This window comes from Meles meles, chromosome 13, assembly GCF_922984935.1.
Source record: "Meles meles chromosome 13, mMelMel3.1 paternal haplotype, whole genome shotgun sequence".
NCBI lineage: Eukaryota > Metazoa > Chordata > Mammalia > Carnivora > Mustelidae > Meles > Meles meles.
In genome coordinates this window covers 78,998,091-79,021,262 of record NC_060078.1, presented here as the reverse complement: position 1 = coordinate 79,021,262, position 23,172 = coordinate 78,998,091, and the positions used below count along the sequence as shown (strand labels likewise).

General features: G+C 43.4%; 1 protein-coding gene across 1 annotated transcript in view; it reads right to left on the bottom strand.

The window, feature by feature from the left end:
- LOC123955086 (deleted in malignant brain tumors 1 protein-like) overlaps positions 1-20,292 on the bottom strand; it is a 115,017-nt gene extending 94,725 nt beyond the window's left edge. The window contains 2 exon segments of the mRNA XM_046026610.1: positions 19,333-19,630; positions 20,215-20,292. Coding sequence (XP_045882566.1) covers positions 19,333-19,630; positions 20,215-20,292 — 376 coding nt within the window.
- Between the last annotated feature and the right edge of the window lie 2,880 nt (positions 20,293-23,172).

Here is a 23,172-nt window from a genome sequence, read left to right as displayed (position 1 = left end):
TTACTTATTTCTTCATTTAACAAACACGGAATGCCCGTCAGAGAGTGGGCATTGTTCTTGAGACTGTGTGGGGGAGAAGGGTGCTGGAGTGGGGGTGGAGACAATGTCATGGATGAAAAACATACGGATTTTCTGCTCCAAGAAGCTGACCATGTCATTGGAGCAACAAGTGGATACAAAGAACAATCAGGAAAGGAATAAAAGCTCAAAGTGAGGACAGACACAGAGCTGGGAATCTAGAGGGGGGAGTACTGCTGCCAGCTTGGGATGGGAAAGATTGGACAAGGTGTGCAGGGGGGAAGACACTGGCATCCTAGTGGACCACTGATAGGCAGTGGACATATGGGTGTTGGAGAAATGGAAGAATAAGAAAATAAATGCAGGCCTGGCTCAGATACTAGCTGTCTTTTGACTCTTAGCTTCCGTTGCCACAAATGGATCCTCGTGGTTTCTAAATAGGTTAACATGCCCGGTCAGTCTTCTTTAGAAACTATTAAAAATGCTTAAACTGTAATGGGGAGGGCACGTTTTGCATGGAGCACTAGGTGTTGTGCAAAAACAATGAATACTGTTACGCTAAAAAAATAAATAAAATGGGAAAAAAATGCTTAAACTGAAGATTTTGTTTATTTATTTATTTATTATTTGAGAGAGACAGAGACAAAGACAGAGGGCATGAGTGGGGGGGGGGTGGATAAAGAGAGAGGGAGAAGCAGACTCCCCGCTGAGCAGGGAGCCTGATGCCTGGCTCCATCCCAGGACCCTGGGTCATGTCCTGAGCCAAGAACAGACACTTAACCAACCGAGCCACCCAGGCTCCCAGTAGTTTAAGGATTTTAAAGCGATTTAGAAAGTTAAGATAGTTCAGAGATTAAGCTCTAGGATTCTGAAATCAGATTGTCTATATTAATCATTCCATCGACCTTGGGGACAGTATCTGACCTAGCTGAGCATGAGTTTCTCCCATTCAGGAAAAGGGGGTGATAGAAGTTCCATCTCCAGGTATTGGGAAGGTCAGATAAGAAAATTCATGTCAGGCTGTCTGATATGGCATAAGATGGCATGTCTACTAGAAATAAAATGTGTGCCACATATGTAATTTAAAATTTTCTGATAGCCACATTTTAAAAAGTTAAAAGAAACGGTGAAATTAATTTCAGCAATATATTTTTTTTGAGGGAGAGAGAGTACACTTGCCTTTGTGCATGTGTGTGCAAGCAGGGCGGGGGAGGGGGAAGGAGACAGGGAGAGAGAATCTCAAGCAGGCTCCACGGTCAGTGCAGAGCCTGATGCAGGGCTCGATCTCACAACCTTGAGATCATGACCTGAACCGAAATCAAAAGATGGATGCTTAGCTGACTGAGCCACCCACGTGCCCCAACAATATGTCTTATTTAACCCAATATATCTAAAATATTATCATTTCAACATGCAGTCAATATAAAGATGGTAATCAGAGGAATTCTGCATTCTTTTTATCATATCATGTCTTTGAAAGACCCAGCGTGTATTGGACACGCACAGCAGGTGTCTGTTCTGCGGAGCCACATTTCCAGGAGTCAGTAGTCACATGGACAGTGCAGGTATGAGGGCTCCCTCGGGGTTGTTGTCATCATTGGCAGAATATGGATTATTTGATGGTATAATTGAAAGTCAGTAGTTACAGATGAGTCAGCATCGAGGAGCCCAATGACAAAATAATCGTGATCACTACTCCCCACGACTAGGAAGGGTGTCCCTTTCTTATGTGACTCACTGATACGGAAAATAATGGAGTCTTTCCAAGTTGGACGCTTTCCAGACATAAGGTCAGATGCTGTCGTTTCTTAAATTCAAAATGTAGAAGGTGACGCTTTTAATACTATCACTCTCTTACTCTCTCTCTCTCTAACACACACACACACACACACACACACACACACACACACACACAAACACCCTTACCTCTCTTCCTCTTACTCCTTACATTTATGAAACATGGAAAATTTGTGAAATGTGTTATGACAATTTTTGATTGTAAAGCTATAGGTAATAAACATAAAGTGAAGGCAAACAGCATGAAATCCCAGCTCTCTCAGGGTCCTTCTCGAATCGTTCAGCCTCAAATAGAACATCAGCAGGGTCTAGTGGTGGTGGCGGAACAGCTGAGTCTCATGACAAGAGGAGCCAGAAATCCAGTAATGGCAGCAGTGGTAGTGGGTGGGGTCGGGGGGTCCTACCTGGTGATGTCGGACGTGCCAGAGTCACGGGAGAGAGCTGAGCTGAGCTGGCAGTAGGTAGAACTGTCATAAAGAAATGTCTGTTAGTTGTAAGTAACCGCTCATAACGGCTTGGAGATGTGGATGACCAGGGACTCCCTGTCGTCTCACAGAAGGTCATTTTGCTTCAACTTTGAAGTGACCATAACATAAGTGATAGAGAGCCTAGGTCACCTCTCAGCTGCTGACCCTCGGCCCGTGGATCCTCAGCTCAGTCAGCTGCATCCCCTCCTTCCCATCCTCGATGTTCAGGTGTAGGTGTTTGGTGTTTTGTGACAAGAACGATGTGTGTTGGATGTGAATATTCTCCCTGAGAGTTGGGTGGTGGTCTGGACAGTCAGGACCCCTGAATGACTTCCGTTGGTTTTCTCTGCTTGTTTCCTCCCTCAGCCTATTTCATTACTGATGTGTAGTTCTGCGGTTGTGATAGGTATTGTCCCAGCATGAGAACTCTCCAGAAATCCACACAACCCCACAATGTCTTCTATCTCCAGACCTGACTCTGCGCCCTATGTAGCCCTGGGAATTACTACAATATCCCTTAGGAACACTGACAGAAGAAACAATCGTGGATGACGACATTGATTTTCTTCTTGTATTGACTCAGGCAGAAGCTACCCCTTTTTTACTGAACGCTTCTTCTCTGCTTGCTTTCTGGGTCACCATATTTCAGTGTACATTCAGAGAGATGCGTCCACCTCTGTGCCACTGAGCGTAGCAACTATGGAATTGTATTTAAATGTGGGGGGGTGCAGAATACTGGACCCCCAAAGATGTCCACTTCCTAATCCTTGGAACCTATGACTATGCCCTGTTACACAGCAAGGGGAATTAAGGCTGCAGATGGCATTAAGGTTGCTAATCAGCTGTCTTAAGATAAGGGACGTTATCCCGATTATTCAGGTGGGCCCCATGTAATCACAAGCATTCTTAAAAGTGGAAATAAAGGCAGAAGAAGAGATTCAGAGAGAAATATGAAAACATTACAATGTTGCCTTTGAAGTTAGAGAAATGGGGCCATAAGCCAAAGAATTCAAACACCTCTAGAAGCTGGAAAAAGCAAGGAAATGGATCCTCCTCTAGAGTCTCCAGAATGAACATAACTTGGTTGACACCCTGATTTTATTTTATTTTTTAAAATATTTTATTTATTTATTTCATACACACACACACACACACACACACACACACACACACACACATATCACAGGTAGGCAGAGAGGCAGGCAGAGAGAGAGAGGGGGAAACAGCCTCCCTGCCGAGCAGAGAGGCTGATGCAGGGCTTGGTCCCAGGACCCTGAGATCATGACCTGAGCTGAAGGCAGAGGCTTAACCCACTGAGCCACTCAGGTGCCCTATGACACCCTGATTTTAATTCAGTAAAATTTATTTTGGACTTCTGACCTCTAGAACTACAAGATAATATACTTGGATTATTTGTGCCACTAAGTAACAAGTTGTCACATCAGCCATTCAAAACACCTACAATAATCAAATATTACATGTAATCAAATGATGCTTCCTCCAAAGAAGGTTTGAGACATATCATTTATAAAAGTTAAAAGAGCTTGGATATTCTCAGAGCAGCTGGCCAAAATGAAATTAAAGACAATTAGAAGAACACTACGTTCAAAATGGTTTCTAGTCTTTATTCAAAAAATGGCATTATAAACTCATTTTTTATTTATTTTTATTTATTAATATTTATTTGATAGAGAGAGATATCACAAGCAGGCAGAGAGGCAGGCAGAGAGAGAAGGAAGAAGCAGGCTCCCTGCCGAGCAGAGAGCCCAATGTGGGGCTCGATCCCAAGACCCTGAGATCATGACCTGAGCCGAAGGCAGAGGCTTTAACCTACTGAGCCACCAGGCACCCCATAAACTCATTTTTTTAAAAGAAGTTAGTGAATCACTTGGTGGCAACACCCTGGAAATCAGCTCCACATATACTCACAAGTAAGGGGCAGGTTATAATGAGTCACTCAGCAAAACAACTCAACAGTGACTCATTTATTTCCTTTCTGAATTTGGTTGGGTAATCAGAAATATTCCCAGAGAAAACAGCACAAAAGTATTCTTTTACCTGATAATATGGTTGCTGAATTTCCATCACCTATTGGTACAAATAAATGGACCTGTTTTTTATTCAATTAAATTGAACAGCTTTTACTTTACATACTTACTGATAATCAACAAAACTTTGATGTGACGGGTCCAAATATAAAAGTGTAAAATATAGTGAACTCTTCGGGGGAGGGGAGGAGCACAATGGTGGAGGAGCAGGAGACCTAATTTTCGTCTGGTCCCAGGAATTCAGCTAGATAGTAATCAAACCATTCTGAACACCTACAAAATCAGCAGGCAATCGAACAGAAGAGCAGCAATTCTAGGAACAGAAAAGCGACCACTTTCTGGAAGGTAAGACGTACGGAGAAGTATCTGAGGTGACATAAAGGGAAGAGAGACTGCGGGGGGAGGAGCCAGCTCCCAGCAAGTGGTAGAACAGTGGAGCACAAAATTGGAACTTTCAGAAGTCTGTTCCACTGAGAGACATTGCTCCAGAGGCTACACCAGGGATGGAGCCCTTGTGGGGACAGTGAGGTCTCAGGACCCCGAGGGTTACAGAAAGACACAGGGTGCTGAGTGTGGCAGAGTTGCCAGGTATTAGAGTGGGGAAGCTGACTGCAGAGACAGAGATGAGCAGTGAACTCTCAGCTTGGGGTTACTGTAAATGTCATCTACGACACAGCTGGACCACAGCAGTGACCCCAGAAGTGGCATATCTGGAGAGATTCCCCCCTTCCTTCACTGGGAGGAGTAGCACAGGAGCACACAGCAGGAGTCAGCTGGATTTGGAGACTCCAAAAGGGGCCATGTGCCAGAAACAGAAATGCTTGGTCACAGGCTGGGTGAGCTCGGAGCATAGCCGGAGACCAGGGAGATGGGAGGGATTGATTGATTGCTTCTCTCTGAGGGTGCACTGAGGAATGGGGTCCTGAGCTCTTGGCTCCTTTGGGCCAGAGACTGGGAGGCTGCCATTTTCATTCCCGTCCTCCAAAGGTCTACGAAAAGTGTTCAGGGAACAAAACCTCTGAGAGTGAACCTGAGCAGATTGCTTAGCCCAGCCACTGGCAAGGGCAGCGCAGTTCCAACTCGGGCAAAGACATTTGAGAATCACGGCAATAGGGCCCTCCCCCAGAAGATCAGCAAGAACATCCAGCCAAGACCAAGCTCACCAATCAATGAGAACTGCAGAACTCCAGAGCTCAAGAAAGTAACATAGAATTCATGGCTTTCCCCCCCTGATTCTTTAGACTTTCAAAGTTAAGCTTTTTAATTTTTCATTATTTTTTTCTTTTTCTATTTTTTTAGTTTTTCCACTTTCCCCTTTTAACCTATTTTCACTATTTTATCTTATCAATACCTTTTTAAAAATCTTTTTCAATTTTCATTTTTATAGTCATATTCTATCCCTTCATTGTATTTAAACTCATTTTTTGTATACATGTTTTTCTTTCTTTAAAATCTTGGGATATAGTTTTTTCTAACAGATCAAAATATACCCTAAATCTAGTGTATGGCTTTGTTCTAGTCTCCAGCCTGATCACATTCTCTCCTATTTTTTTTCAACCAACTGCTTATCTTTTTCAACCAATTGCTTATCAATTCCTTTTTAAAATCTTTTAAAAAAAGATTTTATTTATTCTTTTGACAGAGAAAGACACAGCAAGAGAGGAGTGGGAGAGGGAGAAGGAGGCTTCTGGCTGAGCAGAGAGCCCAATATGGGGCTTGATCCCAGGACCCTGAGATCATGACCTGAGCTGAAAACAGATGTTAATGACTGAGCCACACAGGCACCCCTAAATCTTTTTAATTTTCATCATTTTAGTCATCCATCCCTTCTCCATGTTTACACACACACAAATTTTCTTTCTTTAAAATTTTGGGAGGCAGTTTCTTCTAACAGACCAAAATACACCCCAAATCAAGTGTGTGGCTCTGTTCTATTCACCAGCCTAATCATATATATCTATATCTATCTATCTATCTATTTATATTTATTTTCCTTTTCTTTTCCTCCCAGTTTTGGGTCTCTTCTAATTTAGCTACTATATATATTTTTAGGGTGATTGTTACACTTTTAGCATTCTATTTTCTCATTCATCTATTCTTCTCTGACAAAATGGCAAGGAAGAAAAATTCACCTCAAAAAAAAAAAAAAAGAACGAGACGCAGTACCAACAGCCAGGGACCTAATCAACATGCAAATTAGTAAGGTGTCAGAACTAGAGCTCAAAATGATGATTAAAAAGATGCTAACTTGGCTTGAGAAACACATAGAAGATACTAGAGAATCCTTTTCTGGAGAAATAAAATCCCTTTCTGGAGAAATAGAAAAACTAAAATTTAACCAAGTCAAAATAAAAAAAAAAACAATTAGTGAGGTACAATTAAAAAAAAAAATGGAGGCTCTCACTGCAAGGATAAATGAGGCAGAAGAGAAAATTAGTGATATAGAAGACCAAATGAAGGAGAATAAAGAATCTGAGAAAAAGAGAAATAAACAACTACTGGATCATGAGGGGAGGATTTGAGAGACAAGTGATACCATAAGATGAAATAATATTAGAATATTATTTAATTAATTAAATAATATTAGAATAACTGGGATCTTCAGAAGAAGAAAAAAGAGAGAGAGGGACAGAAGGTATGTTGGAGCAAATTATAGCAGAGAACTTCCATAATTTGGGGGAGGAAACAAGCATCAAAATCCAGGAGGCACAGAGAATCCCCCCCTTAAAAATCAATAAAAATTGGTCAACACCCCATCATCTAATAGTAAAATTTATAAATTTCAGAGACAAAGACCCCATCAGAAAGGAGAATTATAGGCCAATATCCTTGATGAACATGGATGCAAAAATTCTCACCAAAATACTAGCCAAAGGATCCAACAGTACATTAAAAGGATTATTCACTATGACCAAGTGGGATTTATTCCTGGACTGCAAGGCTGGTTCAAAGTCCACAAATCAATCAATGTGATGCAACATCTTAATAAAAGAAAGAACAAGAACCATATGATACTCTCAATAGATCCTGAAAAGGCATTTGACAAAGTACAGCATCCTTTCTTTATCAAAACTCTTCAAAGTGTAGGGATAGAGGGTGCATGACTCAATATCATAAAAGCGAACTATGAAAAACAAACAGTGAATATCATTCTGAATGGGGAAAAATTGACAGCTTTCCTCCTAAGGTCAGGAACACAGCAGGGATGTCCACTATCACCACTGTTATTCAACACAGTACTAGAAGCCCTAGCCTCAGCAATCAGACAACAAGAACAAAAAAAAAATAATAAAAGGGACCCAAATCAGAAAAGAAGAAGTCAAACTCTCACTCTTTGCGGATGATATGATACTTTATGTGAAAACTCAAAAGACTCCACTCCAAAATTGCTAGAACTCATACAGGAATTCAGTAAGGTGTCAGGGTATAAAATCAATGCACAGAAATCAGTTGCATTTCTATACACCAACAGCAAGGCAGAAGAAAGAGAAATTAAGGGATTGATCCAATTTACAATTGCACCCCAAACTGCAAGATACCTAGGAATAAATCCAACCAAAGAGGCAAAGAATCTGTACTCAGAAAACTATAGAGTACTTATGAAAGAAATGGAGGAAGACACAAAGAAATGGAAAAACGTTCCATACTCATGGATTGGAAGAACAAATATTGTGAAAAGGTCTATGCTACCTAGAGCAGTCTACACATTTAATGTAATCCCTATCAAAATACCATCAACTTAAAAAAAATCATCAACTTAAAAAAATATCATCAACTTTTTTCAAAAAAATGGAAGAAATAATCCTAAAATTTATATGGAAAAAGAAAAGATCCTGAATAGCTAGAAAAATGTTGAAAAAGAAACCAAAGTTGGCAGCATCACAATTCCAGACTTCAAGCTCTATTACAAAGCTGTAATCATCAAGACAGTATGGTACTGGCACAAAAACAGACACATAGATCAATGGAACAGGATAGAGAGTCCAGAAATGGACCCTCAACTCTATGGTCAACTAATCTTCAACAAAGCAGGAAAGAATGTCCAATAGAAAAAAAGCAGTCTCTTCAACAAATGGTGTTGGGAAAATTGGACGGCCACATGCAGAAGAATGAAATTGGACCATTTCCTTACACCACACACAAAAATAGACTCCAAATCAATGAAGGACCTCAATGTGAGACAGGAATCCATCAAAATCCTTGAGGAGAACACAGGCAGCAACCTCTTCGACCTCAGCCCCAGCAGCTTCTTCCTAGAAACATCACTAAAGGCAAGGGAATCAAGGGCAAAAATGAACTATTGGGACTTCATCAAGATCAAAAGCTTTTGCACAGCAAAGGGAAACAGTCAACAAAACCAGAAGACAACTGACAGAATGGGAGAAGATATTCGCAAATGACATGTCAGATAATGGGCTGGTATCCAAAATCTATAAAGAACTTATCAAACTCAACACCAAAGAACAAATAATCCAATCAATAAATGGGCAGGAGACATGAACAGACATTTCTGCAAAGAAGAGATCCAAATGGCCAAAAGACACATGGAAAAGTGCTCCACATCACTTGGCATCAGGGAAATACAAATCAAAACCACAATGAGTTATCACCTCACATCAGTTCAGAATGGCTAAAATTAACAAGTCAGGAAATGACAGATGTTGGGGAGGATGTGGAGAAAGGGGAACCTTCCTACACTGTTGGTGGGAATGCAAGCTGGTGCAGCCACTCTGGAAAACAGTATGGAGGTTCCTCCAATAGTTGAATATAGAGCTACCCTATGACCCAGCAATTGCACTACTGGGTATTTACCCTAAAGATACAAATGTAGTGATCCAAAGGGCCACAGGCACCCCAATGTTTACAGTAGCAATGTCCACAATAGCCAAACTATGGAAAGAACCTAGATGTCCATCAACAGATGAATGGATAAAGAAGATGTGATATGTATATATGTATATGTGTATATATGTGTGTGTGTGTATATATGTGTATATATATGTGTATATGTGTGTGTATATATATGTATATGTATACGTATATAGGTATATGTGTATGTGTGTATGTATGTGTGCGTGTGTATGTATATATGTGTGTGTGTGTGTGTGTGTGTGTATATATATATATATATATGTATAATGCAGCCATAAAAAACCCCAAATCTTGCCACTTGCAATGACATGGATGGAGCTCAAGGGTATTATGCTAAGTGAAGTAAGTCAGTCAGAGAAAGACAATTATCATATGATCTCACTGATATAAGGAATTTGAGAAACAAGACAGAGGATCATAGGTGCAGGGAGGGAAAAATGAAATAAGATGAAACCAGAGAGGGAGACAAACCATAAGAAACTGTTAATGTCAGGAAACAAACTGAGGGTTGCTGGAGGGGAGGGGAGTAGAAGGGATAGGGTGGCTGGGTTATGGATATTGAGGAGGGTATGTGCTATGGTGAGTGCTGTGAATTGTGTAAGACTGATGATTCACAGACCTGTACCCCTGAAACAAACAATACATTATATGTTAATAATAAAAAAAATAGCGAACTGGCAAAATACAGTCCTTTGGACATGATAGAATCTCAGAAGTATTTGCTGATATGATTGTTTTGAAGAGACTCTGGAGGCTCTTCCTGGACCATTGGTGAACATTTCTATTAATCTGAGTAAGTATACCCTCCCACAGATTTCCAATGATTGATAGTAGAACATATATATCTGCATGGAAAAACCAGAGAAATAGGAATACAAGTTTAGTGACTACGTGAACAAAAGAGAAATTAGTAGAAAAACAACCAACTAACTAATTCAGCCAATAACTAACCAACAAAACTCTTAGCTAATTATTAGAACTGATTATTCGGCTAAGCTCTGAAATTCCTGTAATTTGAAGGGAGATGGAAATCATGGTGCACAATGGAATTATTCTTAATAAATAATTTGTAGGAGGCAGAATTGCCTGATAAGTGATATCTTCCTACATGAAGTTACTATCTTTGCTTGAGGATCACTGAGCAGGTTAGTGACTAATACATTGCCTTCAACACCAGTTTTATAGGACAGGCAGTGTGCTAGCATGTGTCTATTGTTTTTTCATTCAGTAGACATTTATTTAGAACCTATTACGTGCCAGGAACTGTCCTTAGCTCTGACATAAACTTGCCAAGCCTGCTCTCATAAAAGTCACATTCTGGAAAGTGGAGTGGAAAGGGCACATGATGAGCAGGTGAGCAGAAGGAAACTAAAGACAATCCCAGGTGGTCTAGGTACTACAAAGAGATAAACAAGAGGTTGATAAAACAGAGCATGACTAAGAGGGAATCTATTTTGGATTGTATATTCAGGGGGAATTCTCTCGAAGGAGTGATGTCTTAGCTGAGATCTGATTACAAGGAGTCAGCTGAGGAAAAATCTGGGAGAAGAGCATTCCAGACAGAGGGAAGAGCCAGTGCAAAGACCCGAAGGTGAGTACTACCTTGTCGGTTTCAAGGGATGGTGAAAAAAAAATCCAATAGGGAGCACAGCACAAGATGAGGTGTTTTCTCACTGGTCAGAAACATAGACGAGAACTAAATCCTGTGGAGTCTTGCAGATCCCTGTGAAAGATCTGGACATTGTTCCAAATATAACAGAAAGCCTTTGGAGGACTTTGAGTTGAGAGGAATAGTCTGATTTATGATTTACCGGCCAGTTCTAGTTTCTGTGCCAGGAACAGACTCCACGTGGGATGGAGAGGAGAGAATGCAGAAGACAACTTAGAAAGTTGTTGCAGTAATCTGAGATGCTGAAGTTTTGGAAAATGGTTTTAACAGCGGAGTTGGGAGATGGTAATGGGTTTAACATACATTTCAGAAGTAGAGCCTGAGAAGTTTCTGAGGCACTGGTTGCGTGGAATGAGGGAAAGCGAACAGGTGGAATGGCCTCTTGTTCAAGAAATTAACTGAGTGGGAAGAATATGTCTATTTTTAACATCAACCCTCCATGAAAACCAAGCAAGGTATCATAATCTAACGGACCAGCCACTGTGTCTCTTGCTAACTTCTTGGTCTTGGGCACTCGAGTTGACTAACTTCTCTATGCTCCAGTTTTCTCACCAAGATAAAGCAGGAATTATAATCATACCTACTTCATAAGGTTGTTGTGAAAATTAAATAAGTCATGCATGCAAAGTGTTTAGAATTAATTCATTCAAACAGGAGTTGGGACACTGAAGCCTGTGGTTCAAATCCAGCCCAGTGTTTATTTTGTAAGTAAATTTGGGGGAACACAGGTATGCCTCCCAGCAGCTTACCAGCTGTGCTGGCTGCTGCTTTCATGCTGCAGCAGCAGAGCAGAAATAGAAAAGTGAACATCCAGCCACAAAGCCTAGGAGATTTACTATCTCTCTTACAGAAAAGTTTTCTTGATCCCTGAATGAGAGAATGAAAGTATAACTGTGCAGGCCAGGGTCTTAGAAAAGTGCCTAGGATATCCTTCGCACTCAGTGAAATCTGGCTATTGTTTTCATTCCATGTACATGACTTCATTTTAACCCAAATGGAGATCTGCGAAGTGTTTTATCTCCTTTTTTAAAAAAGGGAGTGAGTGGATTGCCCAGGATCATACTAAGCAAAGGGCAGAGATGAACTTAAACTCAAACCACCTCTTGTCAAACCCATTGTCCTTCCCTCATCCCAGGTCCCACTGGGGCTGGTTACACAGGCTTATCTTGAACATTTTTCCCCCTGGGTTTACTAGTTTCAGAACTCACCAGTTTCCTAATACACCGATAAATTGATCTTTTAGGTACAAAATATATAAAATGTTGCTCCCTTCAAGTCTGGTTCAGCAATACCAACCAAAAAACCTCTGGTTTTAAGCCAAAAGGAAAATTTGCATTAAGAAAGGGCAAATACTGCAAATTCAACATGGAAATATTTCCTACCTTGGGGTGCTGGCGGTGATTCCTCTGCATTCTCTGTAGGGAGAGGGGTTGAGAATTCAGTGGCTGTTAACGTGTGAAAGTATTCACTCCCTCCTCCAGCCATACAAGACACACAATGGGAAAGAACATAGCTGTAGAGTTGTATAGGCTACACAAATAATTTACCAAAGTATTTCCTTAACAATGCTTTTAACTGCAATTCCACTGGGTGAAAAGATCAATACCAGAGAATACATTAAAACCCTCATGACTGAAATGAAAATCAAGCTAACTCTTGTGGAAGGAAGAAAGTGGCCCAACCATATTTTCAGTTTAATGGTAGGATCATCTTAATACCCCAGGAGTGTGCAAATGACAAATAATGAATGTTAAAATATGGCAATCCAAACCCTCCCACCAGTATTCCCTTTTTTCCTTTATGATCTACCTATTACCTGGCCAGGTAGAACATAGAATGAAGAATGGCATGTCGATAAAACAAAAGCATGCGCTTACCCAATGCAGGCTTGAAGTACTCAGTCTCTGTGAATATGTGGGAGAAGGAAGACTTATGTTGGAAAAGGAAGTTGTTTCCAGAGATACTTCAATTCAAAATGAACTTTAAATTAAATTTCAAAATTAAAAATTTAAATTTTAAAATTAATTTACTTTTTTAAAATTAAAAAAAAATTTTTTAAATTTTAAATTTTAATTTCAAAATTAAAATTCAAAAATGAATTTTAACATGAAAGAATGTGATTCTCATATATAAAAATTTTGGTTCTCCCTGCCGTAGTTCAATGATTTTAACGAACCATCGAACGTATAAATGTTTGTTCATACAGTGTGTTTAACAACACACCTTCACCCAGCTGTGCCTGTGCTCTTTCTGCCCCGCAGACTCTATAACACCTCTAAGTAACAGGCAGACACTCATCACACACACATGAGACGGGGAGGAACCCAGTGGCTTTGTAGAACAGACTGCTTTGATGGAATTCTAAACCAAAACTCCAACTATGTAATCAAAATAAAACAAAGCCAAGTCAAGGGGGACAAAAGAGAAATAAAAAATAGATGAAAGCAAAGCAACCCCCCCCAATATTTTTGCTGTTTGAATTGACTTAACTTGCTAATTACCTTAGTGTAATATGAAAACAGTCCTTTCTGGTTGGGCACAATTGGAATTTTTAGCACGTGACAAAGTTCACTGTTCTAGACCCACTAAATTTTTTCCTTTATATCCCACTGGCATACGCGTTTATGTCTTCAGCATTGGTAGTATAACACTCATTATACTAGTCATGTATTTGGTGGAAATTCATCTGTATGTCTAGACCAGTTGTTCTCAATCAGGAGCAATCCCACGCGCTCCAAGGGACATTTGACCATGTCTGAAGACATTTTTTGGTGGCCAACGCTGGGGGCAGCGGGGTCATTCAGTTGGTTCAGGTGAGGGATAATGCTAAGTAGCTCCTATGCACGGGACAGCCCCTTCCACAAGGAATCATGTGTTCACAAACATCAGTAGTGCTGAGATTGAAAAACTGGCCTAGAATGATCACGGTGATTAGTAACTGGTTGAAGACTTGTGATTAGCAATACATGGCCTGGACTCACCATCCACAGAACAAAACTCCGTGCTATTTCTAATGTATAAACTCCCAGTTTCTTCACTTTCCTTAGATTGCAGACTTTTAGTGGGAAAACCTACCTTTTAGTCCCGCAGTGTCCTGAGGAAGGGTAGATGGCTTTCAGTGAGTGATTAATGTCCCTGTCAACTTACATTGTCTTTTATCAGTCATTTTGAAATCTAGTCCTCGTCATAGAACCACTAAGATCTTCCACTATTTTTCTCTATTAAAAAAAAATCCATTTCAACATCTTGTGGCTGGAAATTCCTGAGCTCAAGGTGAAGCTCTTGAATTACCAGGGTCTCTTCACTCTGGGCTCAGACATGTGGTCAGAGAAGGTCTGTGATTACACAGGGGGAAGCGTCACTAGGCAGTTAGCAGAGATGCCGTCCGCTTAATGACATGAACACCCTCGGAGAGAGAGGCGACCATTACCTGAGCAGACGACACTCGCGTCTTCTCCAGGACCACAGTTATGGACAGACCAGTCGGAATGGGGACACAGTCCCAGGAAACTCTCTCTTCCTGTACAGTCCACATCATCCAGCAGAAACTTGCCCTCTCCTTCGCCAAACTGAGCCTTCACAGGGGCTGCGAGGGCACGGCCGCAGTTCAGCTGCCGACACACCACATCAGCTTCATTCATGTCCCAGTGGTCATCGCAAACCCTGCCCCACTGGCCGTGGTAGAAAACCTCCACACGTCCAGAACACCTGCCTGAGCCATTCACCAGTTGCAACTGTGGCCAATCTTTCAGAGACACAAAAACACTACATGTTAGGAGAAGGAACACATTCTGCATTCACCCATAACACATATTTGTGGAGCAGACCCCAGGTCACTCCAGATGGCACCGCAGGCCTCACAGTTCAGAGAGCACACCTGGTTTTGCTGTCACAGAGTTTGAAGTCTAATTTGCAGGCTGGAGGAAGTAATCACATTAATCCAAAATTAAGTTTTTGGATGTACAACTACGCTAGATGCTAAGAGGCAGAGGGGGAGATGTTTGTAGTGTTTTGAGAGTGTATATGGGAGTGGGGGTTCCAGGCTATCTTTTCTAAGAAGTGATTAGGGACCCGGGTCTTGGACAAAGAGTAGGAAGGAGCTTAGTAGTACAAAGAAGGATGGGAGGAGGCAGAGGCTTCCCCGGTTCATTAAAAAATAGCAGAGGCTTATGAGTGAGGTGAAAAATAGAGATTCCCCAGATGGAATCATTCTGTTTGTTAGCACCAAACCACATGAAAAGAAGAGGTAGAAAACCTTGACTCACCACCGGGAAATGGTGTTAGGATCTCAGCATCTGAGAGACGAGAGAAGAGATGAGGTGTCATTGCCATTGCGAAGACTCTACCCAGGTTTACGGGGAGCATCAAACGGACATGGTGGGCTCATGGGGCAGACACTGAGCTTAGGGCAACCTCATGGAGTAGACGTTGAGCTGTGAGCATAACTTGGGGACTGGATTCGACAGGTTCATTCTGATCAGTGGCATGTGAGACGTGATTGTGCATTTGGGCAGCTCAGAGTCACTCACACATTGTTCTTTGAAACTGGATCCCTTGTGGGAACGTGCCTCTGCCAGAAAGGTAGCAGGGTCAGGTGCTTATAGGAGTGTGTGCCTCTGGCTCAGAAAGAGACTTCTAAGGAAGGAAGGTGTTGTAGGGTTCAAGTTAACCAGAAATAATGAGCTTTTCTCCATTTATTTCTGAATTTGCTGAAAGTCTGAAGTTAGGATTTTCTTCAATACAATTTCAGTTCAGCTATGACTTTGAATGATAATTTATTAAATCATATTTGTATCCTCACTCCATAATTTTCTGAAATACATTTAAGCAATGAGAACAAAACAGTTTGGGGGAGAAAAGGCTTCCTCCATACCATAGATAAAGCAGAGAAGCTACCTTTTTTTCCCCTTTCCATTGTTGAGTTCTTTTGATTAAATTCATTATTTGTCTTCTGCCCTCCCCCACTTCCACATGGTTTGTATTATAAAATCAGAGGATTGGGGACATTTGGGGAGGTTCCCTTAAAGATATACTGCAGTGTGATTCTTACCAAAAGCTCCTGAAGTTTCATGTTCATATTCTATGAGAAAGAAAAGAAAGTTGTCTAAAATGAGGCTTTCATGAAAGAGGACAAACATTCTGGAATGCCCTGTGCTTGCTGGATGGATCGGCTGTTGTCCCCCTGCTATGATCCCAGTGAAAGAGTTCAGCCTGGAATTTGTGCTCTACGTGGTTATTCCAAAAAGGAGGTTTGGAAGGGAAGAACTTTATACTATTTTCAATATTCGTTGAAATGCAGACATCTTAGCCTGAACTCTATGGTCAGGAATAGCCCAGTACACTCAACTAAGGTTGGTTTGTTTAAGGGTCCTCCCCAACCTTGGGGGTGGGAACACCTGCAGCCCAGACAGGTGCATCTTAGGTGACCAACGTTACCTTATGTGGAGGATTTTAAACACTTGTTTTCATATTGTGATGAACATGATTGTGTTGTAACTTGGAGATAAAACTCTAAGTGACTCTTGAAGATTAATGGTTTCCAAAGGAGTCTGTGCTCAGGTCAGGCCACCCTGGCTGTGATGTTTGGGGCATTCGTTTGAAGAACATGGGAGCTCATTAACACATGGACACTCATTCCTTCGTCATATGGTCAATCGCTCATTTCCCCAGGTGACATTCAGTTTTGATGATGTTGGAAGGTGGGTCTGGAGGCTCTGGTTTAAATAAATTAGGGTGGTTCAACTCAAGGGCACACGAGTGCATGCCAGGCTTGGAGCACGTGAGTGGGTGAGGGGCTTAAAATATGAGGGAAGGGTGAGGCTGCTCTCAGAGCAGCAAAACAACTTGGGACATTTGCCAATTTTGCCTGGAGTCAGGGTGCTTTCCAGCATGCAGCATACTTAGTGAAGGGGACAGCACCAGAGGTGGAGTCCAGAGGCCTAGATATTTGCCATGTGACTTTGGTCAAGGTACTTGACCTTGACCTAACCTTGTCACTGAGCCTCAGTTTACCTATTTATGAAATAAGGATCATGAAACAAGCTTGCTTGAATTGTGTGAGGATGAAATGGTGTAACCGATGGAAGGTGCTTGGAAAACTGGAAATTGCTCCGTGACCCAACAGGGTTCACACTCTGAGGCAGTCTCTCAGGCAAACCATCAAGTGACACAGTGTAGTCAGATTTGGAATACCTTCCATGCTAAGGTTACAATAAAGAGCCAATAAATCTATCAAAATATCATATTTGAAAGAAATTAGATTTTCTTCCCCCCCAATGATAAACTCAAACAACTTTAATCAGTAGATTAATCAGAGGAAATTAATGGAAAAAAATCTGGATTGAGGTTAACACTCGAGGAAGGAACTATTAACAGCTTTGCTTTTATTAGTAAAACAATAATTAATCAATTAACCATCAATTCATTATTAATACATACCTATTAAACAAAATCAACTGCACATGCTTGATTCCAAAGGAGAGTTTAGGAAACAGCACTATTGATAGTTTGGGCTAGAAAATTCTTCGAGGTGGAGGGCTGACCTGTGTGTTGTAGGACGTTTAGCAGTGTCCCTGACTTCTAAGATGCCAGTACCGCCCCCTAGTGGTCACAGTCAAAATGTCTCTAGACATTGACCAAAGTACCCTGGAGAACAAAATCATCCCCAGTTAAGACCAACTGCTTAAAACTATACTTAAAAAGCGTTTTCAAATTCCCTGAAGTCAGATTCTTTTTTAAAAAATATTTAATTTTTTTATTTAATAAAGAGAGAGAGAGCGAGCCAGCATGAGCGGGGGAGGGGTAGGGGGAGGAGGAGAAGCAAATCCCTGCTAAGCAGGGAGCCTGACTCAGGGCTCAGTCCCAGGCCCCTGAGATCATGACCTGAGCCAAAGGCAGACACTTAACCAACTGAGCCACACAGGCGTCTCCTGAAGTCAGATTCTTATGATAATTTGCTAACTAGACTGTTCTCAGACCCATCCTCCCCTCAAGGAGCCGTGCCCAAGGACTTGCTGCCTAAGAGACTGGCAGAGTCCTCCTGCAAATTCCTAGGCTGCCTGGAGTGCCCAGATGAGGCAAAGATGACACCTGGTCAACTCTGTGTGTCCTGAGGACTCACAGGAGGCTCACAAAGTAGGTTCTAGGGGTTCAGGAGGAGGGGCTGGGGCTGCCTTTCCCCTGCAAGCCAGGAAGAGGCCTTGGGAACGTTGATTTTATGGACTGAAATTCTCTTCTACCCATTTAACCAGCTCTCAAGACAGAGTCACCTGCAGTGAGAAAGATCCCAGCAGGGCAGGGTCTGGTCCCTACCACCACCAAGTGAGGGGAGTCTGCTGCTCTGTGACAGAAGCTGGCACGTGGAATAGTCTGGAAGCCAATCCCATGGGACAAGGACATCATGTTCAATGCTGGATAACCAAACCTTCTGCAATTTTTCTGAATGCATGAGTGCTTGGCTCTTGGCTAGTTGACAATGGTTTAGAATCTGTTTTCTGGCTTGCCAGGTGTGGAAGGATGATCTGGGGAAGGGGGGAGTGGTCTCCTCCAGCTCTGTGATATTTGACAGCTGAGGATCAAGGAGGGTCTGCCACTGGCTCCTGACTCCTGAACTTGCCCCATCGTGCAGAGATGCTTACTAGAAACATGGTTACTTCGTCTCTAGGAGATAGAGGTCCCCAAAAAGCAGAGATATCCGGCACGGCATCATTGGCTATGAAATGGCATGTGAAGGATCAGAATTAACAGGTGTCTTCCCTCATAGTTGGGGGGTGAGGGTGGGAGGGAGGAAATCCATTGTTTGGGGTGCTATTATTAATATGATTATTTCCATTGTGTTAAAGGAGAAATAAAGTGCAAAAACACACATTAAGAGGAAGGGGAGGCATGGGGGACACATCCATTAAGGATGTTCGATGCCCCTGCTGTTACTCAGGGGCCCCCACTTGGAGCTCTAATGCTCTGCTGTTGGCTGTTGCTGTCTTGAAATTCTTAAGTAATCTCTGAAAAAGGAGACCCACATTTTCATTTTGTACTGGGACCTGCAGTGATGTTGTCCATCCTGTGACTGGACTAAGCCTTTTCGATTCAAACCTAGAGGTTATTTTGCAACATGTTGACCTTTGGCTTCTCAAATAGACACAAAAATTTGGGGGTTAGATTTGGGGTGTCCTTGGGGCACCTGGGTGTCTCTGTGGGTTAAACGTCTGCCTTCAGCTCAGGTCACGATCCCGGGGTCCTGGGATCAAGCCCCACGTCGAATTCTCTGCTCAGTGAGGAGTCTGTTTCTTCCTCTCCCTCTGTGTGCTCCCTCCCGCCCTCAAATCAATCAATCAATCAATCTATCAATAATGCAATCTTTAAAAAAAAGATTAGGGTGTCTGGCTGTGTTGGGAAGGTACTGAGGACATGATTGGGGGGGGGGATGGCAGTTCAAGTCCAGAGAAGTGAGGAAGGCATTTACCCAAGCAGGTGACACCGGCGTCCTCCCCATGCTCACAGTTGTGGGTGAACCAGCCGGCGTGGGAGCACTGCCCCAGATTGGCCTCAGTCCCCGAGCACTGCACATCGTCCAGAAGGATGGGGCCTGAGCCCTGGCCATAGCGGGCCTCTCCGGGGGCGGAGACGGCTGTCCCGCAGCCCAGCTGCCGACACACCACCTGTGCTTCCTTCTTGTCCCAAAAGTCGTCACACACGGTGTGCCATATGCCTTCAAAGTACACCTCGACACGGCCCGAACACCTGCCAGAGCCTTCCACAAGCTGCACAGCGAGCCAGTCTTTGGGAGAGAGTCAGTCCCCCCCCAAAGTGTTGGTGGAGCCGCCACACTCCTCAGCACTGTCATCATCGTCCTCATCGTGACGTAAACCCTATTTAGGGGGTGCCACCTGGGCTCCAGCCACTGGCGTTAAGTCCTTCACAACAGACATCTTTTAAAGGCTCACAACTACCATGGAGGAACCCGGGTACAGCTTCCTGGGGGTCTCATCAGGGAGGGGCAGCAGGGGACCCCTAGCTCATTCTGACTGCTCCCAGGGGTCCTCTCTACATCTCTGTAGGGCCCTCCTGTTCGGGGGGTGTCCACCACGGGAGGAGAGTTTACACTGGCTGTGTAGGGGGACATCTGGCTTTGCTTTGGTCTTTTCAGAAGCACTTCCTTCTGGATCCTCCCTTCTGGTCTGGCAAGAACATCTACATCTTAGGTAGGAAATCTCCAAGTCTGGGCTCCTTGACAGTCCAGCTTAAGAAATATCTCCGGGGTCCTCGGGTCGTTGTCACTGTGTCAGTTCCTGTCAGTGCCAAGTTGAGCTTGCTGGGGGAAAACAAGTGTGCAAGAAGCACGCACACTGCCGGACTCCCCCAGGAAGCTGCGGCCCGACCAGCCTGCACCCACCCTTGAGCTCTCTGAGCATTTGCCGGGCATCGCTCGCTGGCACTCCCAGTGCTCGGGGCGGGAAGGGCTTACTGGGACACGGAGGTGCACAGCTGGCTCTGGCTTTGCTGCCGCTCTCATCTCTCACTAGCTACACAATTTGTGTAGGTCCGGCCCCTCTCCCACTCCTCATCTGCAAAGTGGGGACCACGATAAGGGCACAGGCCTCAAGGGAGATCAATGAACCAAATGCATCTGAATTGCCCTGCGCAGCGGGAGCACCGAGCAGCTGCAACTGGCACTTTCTACACCTCACGCACTTTAACGAGAGAGCTGAGGAGGCTGATGGGAATTCCCAGGGCCGGCGGCCTCCCTGCACCCCTCCCCCGCTTCCCCACCTGCTCCTTGTGTCCCAGAGGCGGCAGAGCAGGGCTTCTCAAAGCCGGGTCTTCACACACCCTGCATTATTCGAATCTCTCGAGAGGTTTGCTAAAGATCAGACTCCTGGAGTGTACCCCATGTCTGCGAGGGGACCTGGGATTTTTTCCCATTCTGCAAGCTCTGGGGGTTGATTTTGGCTTGCCCCAACATTTAAGAGGACTTGAGATAGGGACCTTTAAGTCAGTCTCTCATGTCAGAACCATGAAATTAGATGAAGACCCTGTCTTGTTTAACAGAAATGGAAATGGGACGACTTTATTTTCAGAGATGAGCGACTCTTCCAACCCCAGGGCGTTCACAGCTTCTCCATGTCCCTACAACCCTGGAGGGGTCAGCTGCCCTTAGCCCTGCTTCCTCCAATCAAGGGGATGGGCCAGCTCTGACTCACCATCCAGCTGCCCCGGAGGTGAACCTTGTACGGTGCTTCTCTTAGAATGTCCTTTCCACAGCCTTTTTGTGGGTCCTCTGACGTCCCTCCTGGAGCAACCTGAGAAGTACAGCCAGGTTAGAATCTGGATGTTCAGCCCAGGGAGAGAGAAAACAGCATCCCCAGAGGGAGACCTGACAAGGCCCGGCATCAGACAGCATCTGCCCCAGCCCCATCCCAAACTCTCGGACGCACAGGCTCAGCAGAGAGAACCCGAGAACCCGAGAATCTGAATGTTTACCAACACAATCGGTTCTGTCGTGCTGTGGAGTTTGAGAACCTATGTTCTGGAATCACTTTTCCTTAAGCTCTTATCTTGAGGTATACTGGGTTTTATAACTTTCTTTTAATCAGATAAGTATTTATACTGGTAATTCTGAGTTTTTGCCAGTCAGTACACATTATAAGACATCCTCACCTATCTGTACCTCATCTTGAAGCATTTTCTTTTCTTTTCTTTTTTAAAGATTTTATTTATTTTTTGAAAGCAGGAGAGAGAGAGAAAACACAAGCAGGGGGAGGGACAGAGAGAGAAGCAGACTCATTGCTGTGTAGGGATCCCCAACACAGGACCCTGGGATCATGACCTGAACTGAAAGCAGATGCTTAACTGACTGATGTGTCCCTGCCTTTTAGTTTTAAACTGATGTTTTCTAGTATCTCTTGAGTTCATCTTTTTAAAACAATCTCCCTCCCCCCCCTTTTTTTTTTTGCTTTTTACTTATTTTTCTATTTTTATTTTTCTCACTTCCTTTTCCTTTGGAAGGGTATTTAATTAATATTTATTAATTACTTTACGTGTTTGGCTTTGTCTTTTAAAGTAGATTGCTAAGGGATGAGATGTTTGGGTGCTGCTCTACATAAACCCAGCTGTCCGTTATTTCCTGGCTCCTAAGTCTATTTGGCTGGGCATGATGACTAATCTAAGCATTGCCTTCCAGCAAACAAATGTGAAGGTGATATCCTCCAGAGCACCCCCTTGGGTGGAGTTCGCACTGTGAGGCCTGTGCCCTTCCGCTCCCCTCTTCTTTCAGCCATTATGAAGTGACACCATGCTCGTGGACAAACCGTCCAATGACATAGGCTATGAAGTTGTTGAGTGGATTTAAAATAGTTCATACACGTCTGGGTCTGCTGGGGCGGCCCTGCTGTTCCTTGTCATTGGATAAGGCCCTGGGGACATATCAGAAAACACAGGCCTGGTACTTGTGGCTGGGAAAAAAAAAATCCATGACCGCTACACAGATCGAGCACTAAACCAGACAGAATGTAACCCAGCAAGCAGATGCGTAGTCTGGGCTGCAAGACCCAGGAGAGGTCCCCGCCTCTGTGGGGTGGGGAGGCTTCTAGAACTCAACTAAGTTGGTGTTGTTAATAATGATACCTGTCCTTTATTTGACCTCTGCTGTGTTCTTGTCATGAGTTTCACTGACTTGAAAAAACCACAGTTGACTTGAGAAGATTCTATTATTGCTTCCATGCACATTTTAACAGATCAGGAAGTCAAGGCATAAAGAAGCCAGGTCCATTTCCCAGACCCCACAGCTTATAAGCGGCAGTGCTGGGATGTGGTTCCAGAGTCTAGACGTTTAGTCACTCACTCCCACTTCTTTCCTTTTCATCCCACACCTCCTACATCCTCCTCCCAAGTGGCTGAGCTCCTTCATTTACGACACCACTTCAGCCCATCCTTTGCATGAGCAGCTCTGACGCCTACACCCAACTTTACACTTTTCCAAGCATACTCACAGCTGTCAGCCCCTTTGATTATCAGAGAAGCCCTGTGATGTGTGCTGCTCGGGCCCAGCAAGGTGGCCTGGGGACTGACATGCAGACACCTACCGAAGCCGTCCAGACTGACTGTGACCACCTTGAACTAGGTTTGCGTGTTTTGTTTCCTTTGTGTGTGGACTACCATGACCTTTTTTTTTTTTTAAGTAGTTTTCCTAACTCAGTCTTTTCTCACTTTAGTCCATGTCACCTGTCCAGGTGACAGGCAGAGTAAACTTCTCCCAGGAACTCAACCACCTAGATGTGAATACTTAGCTAAGGGCAAATGGTAA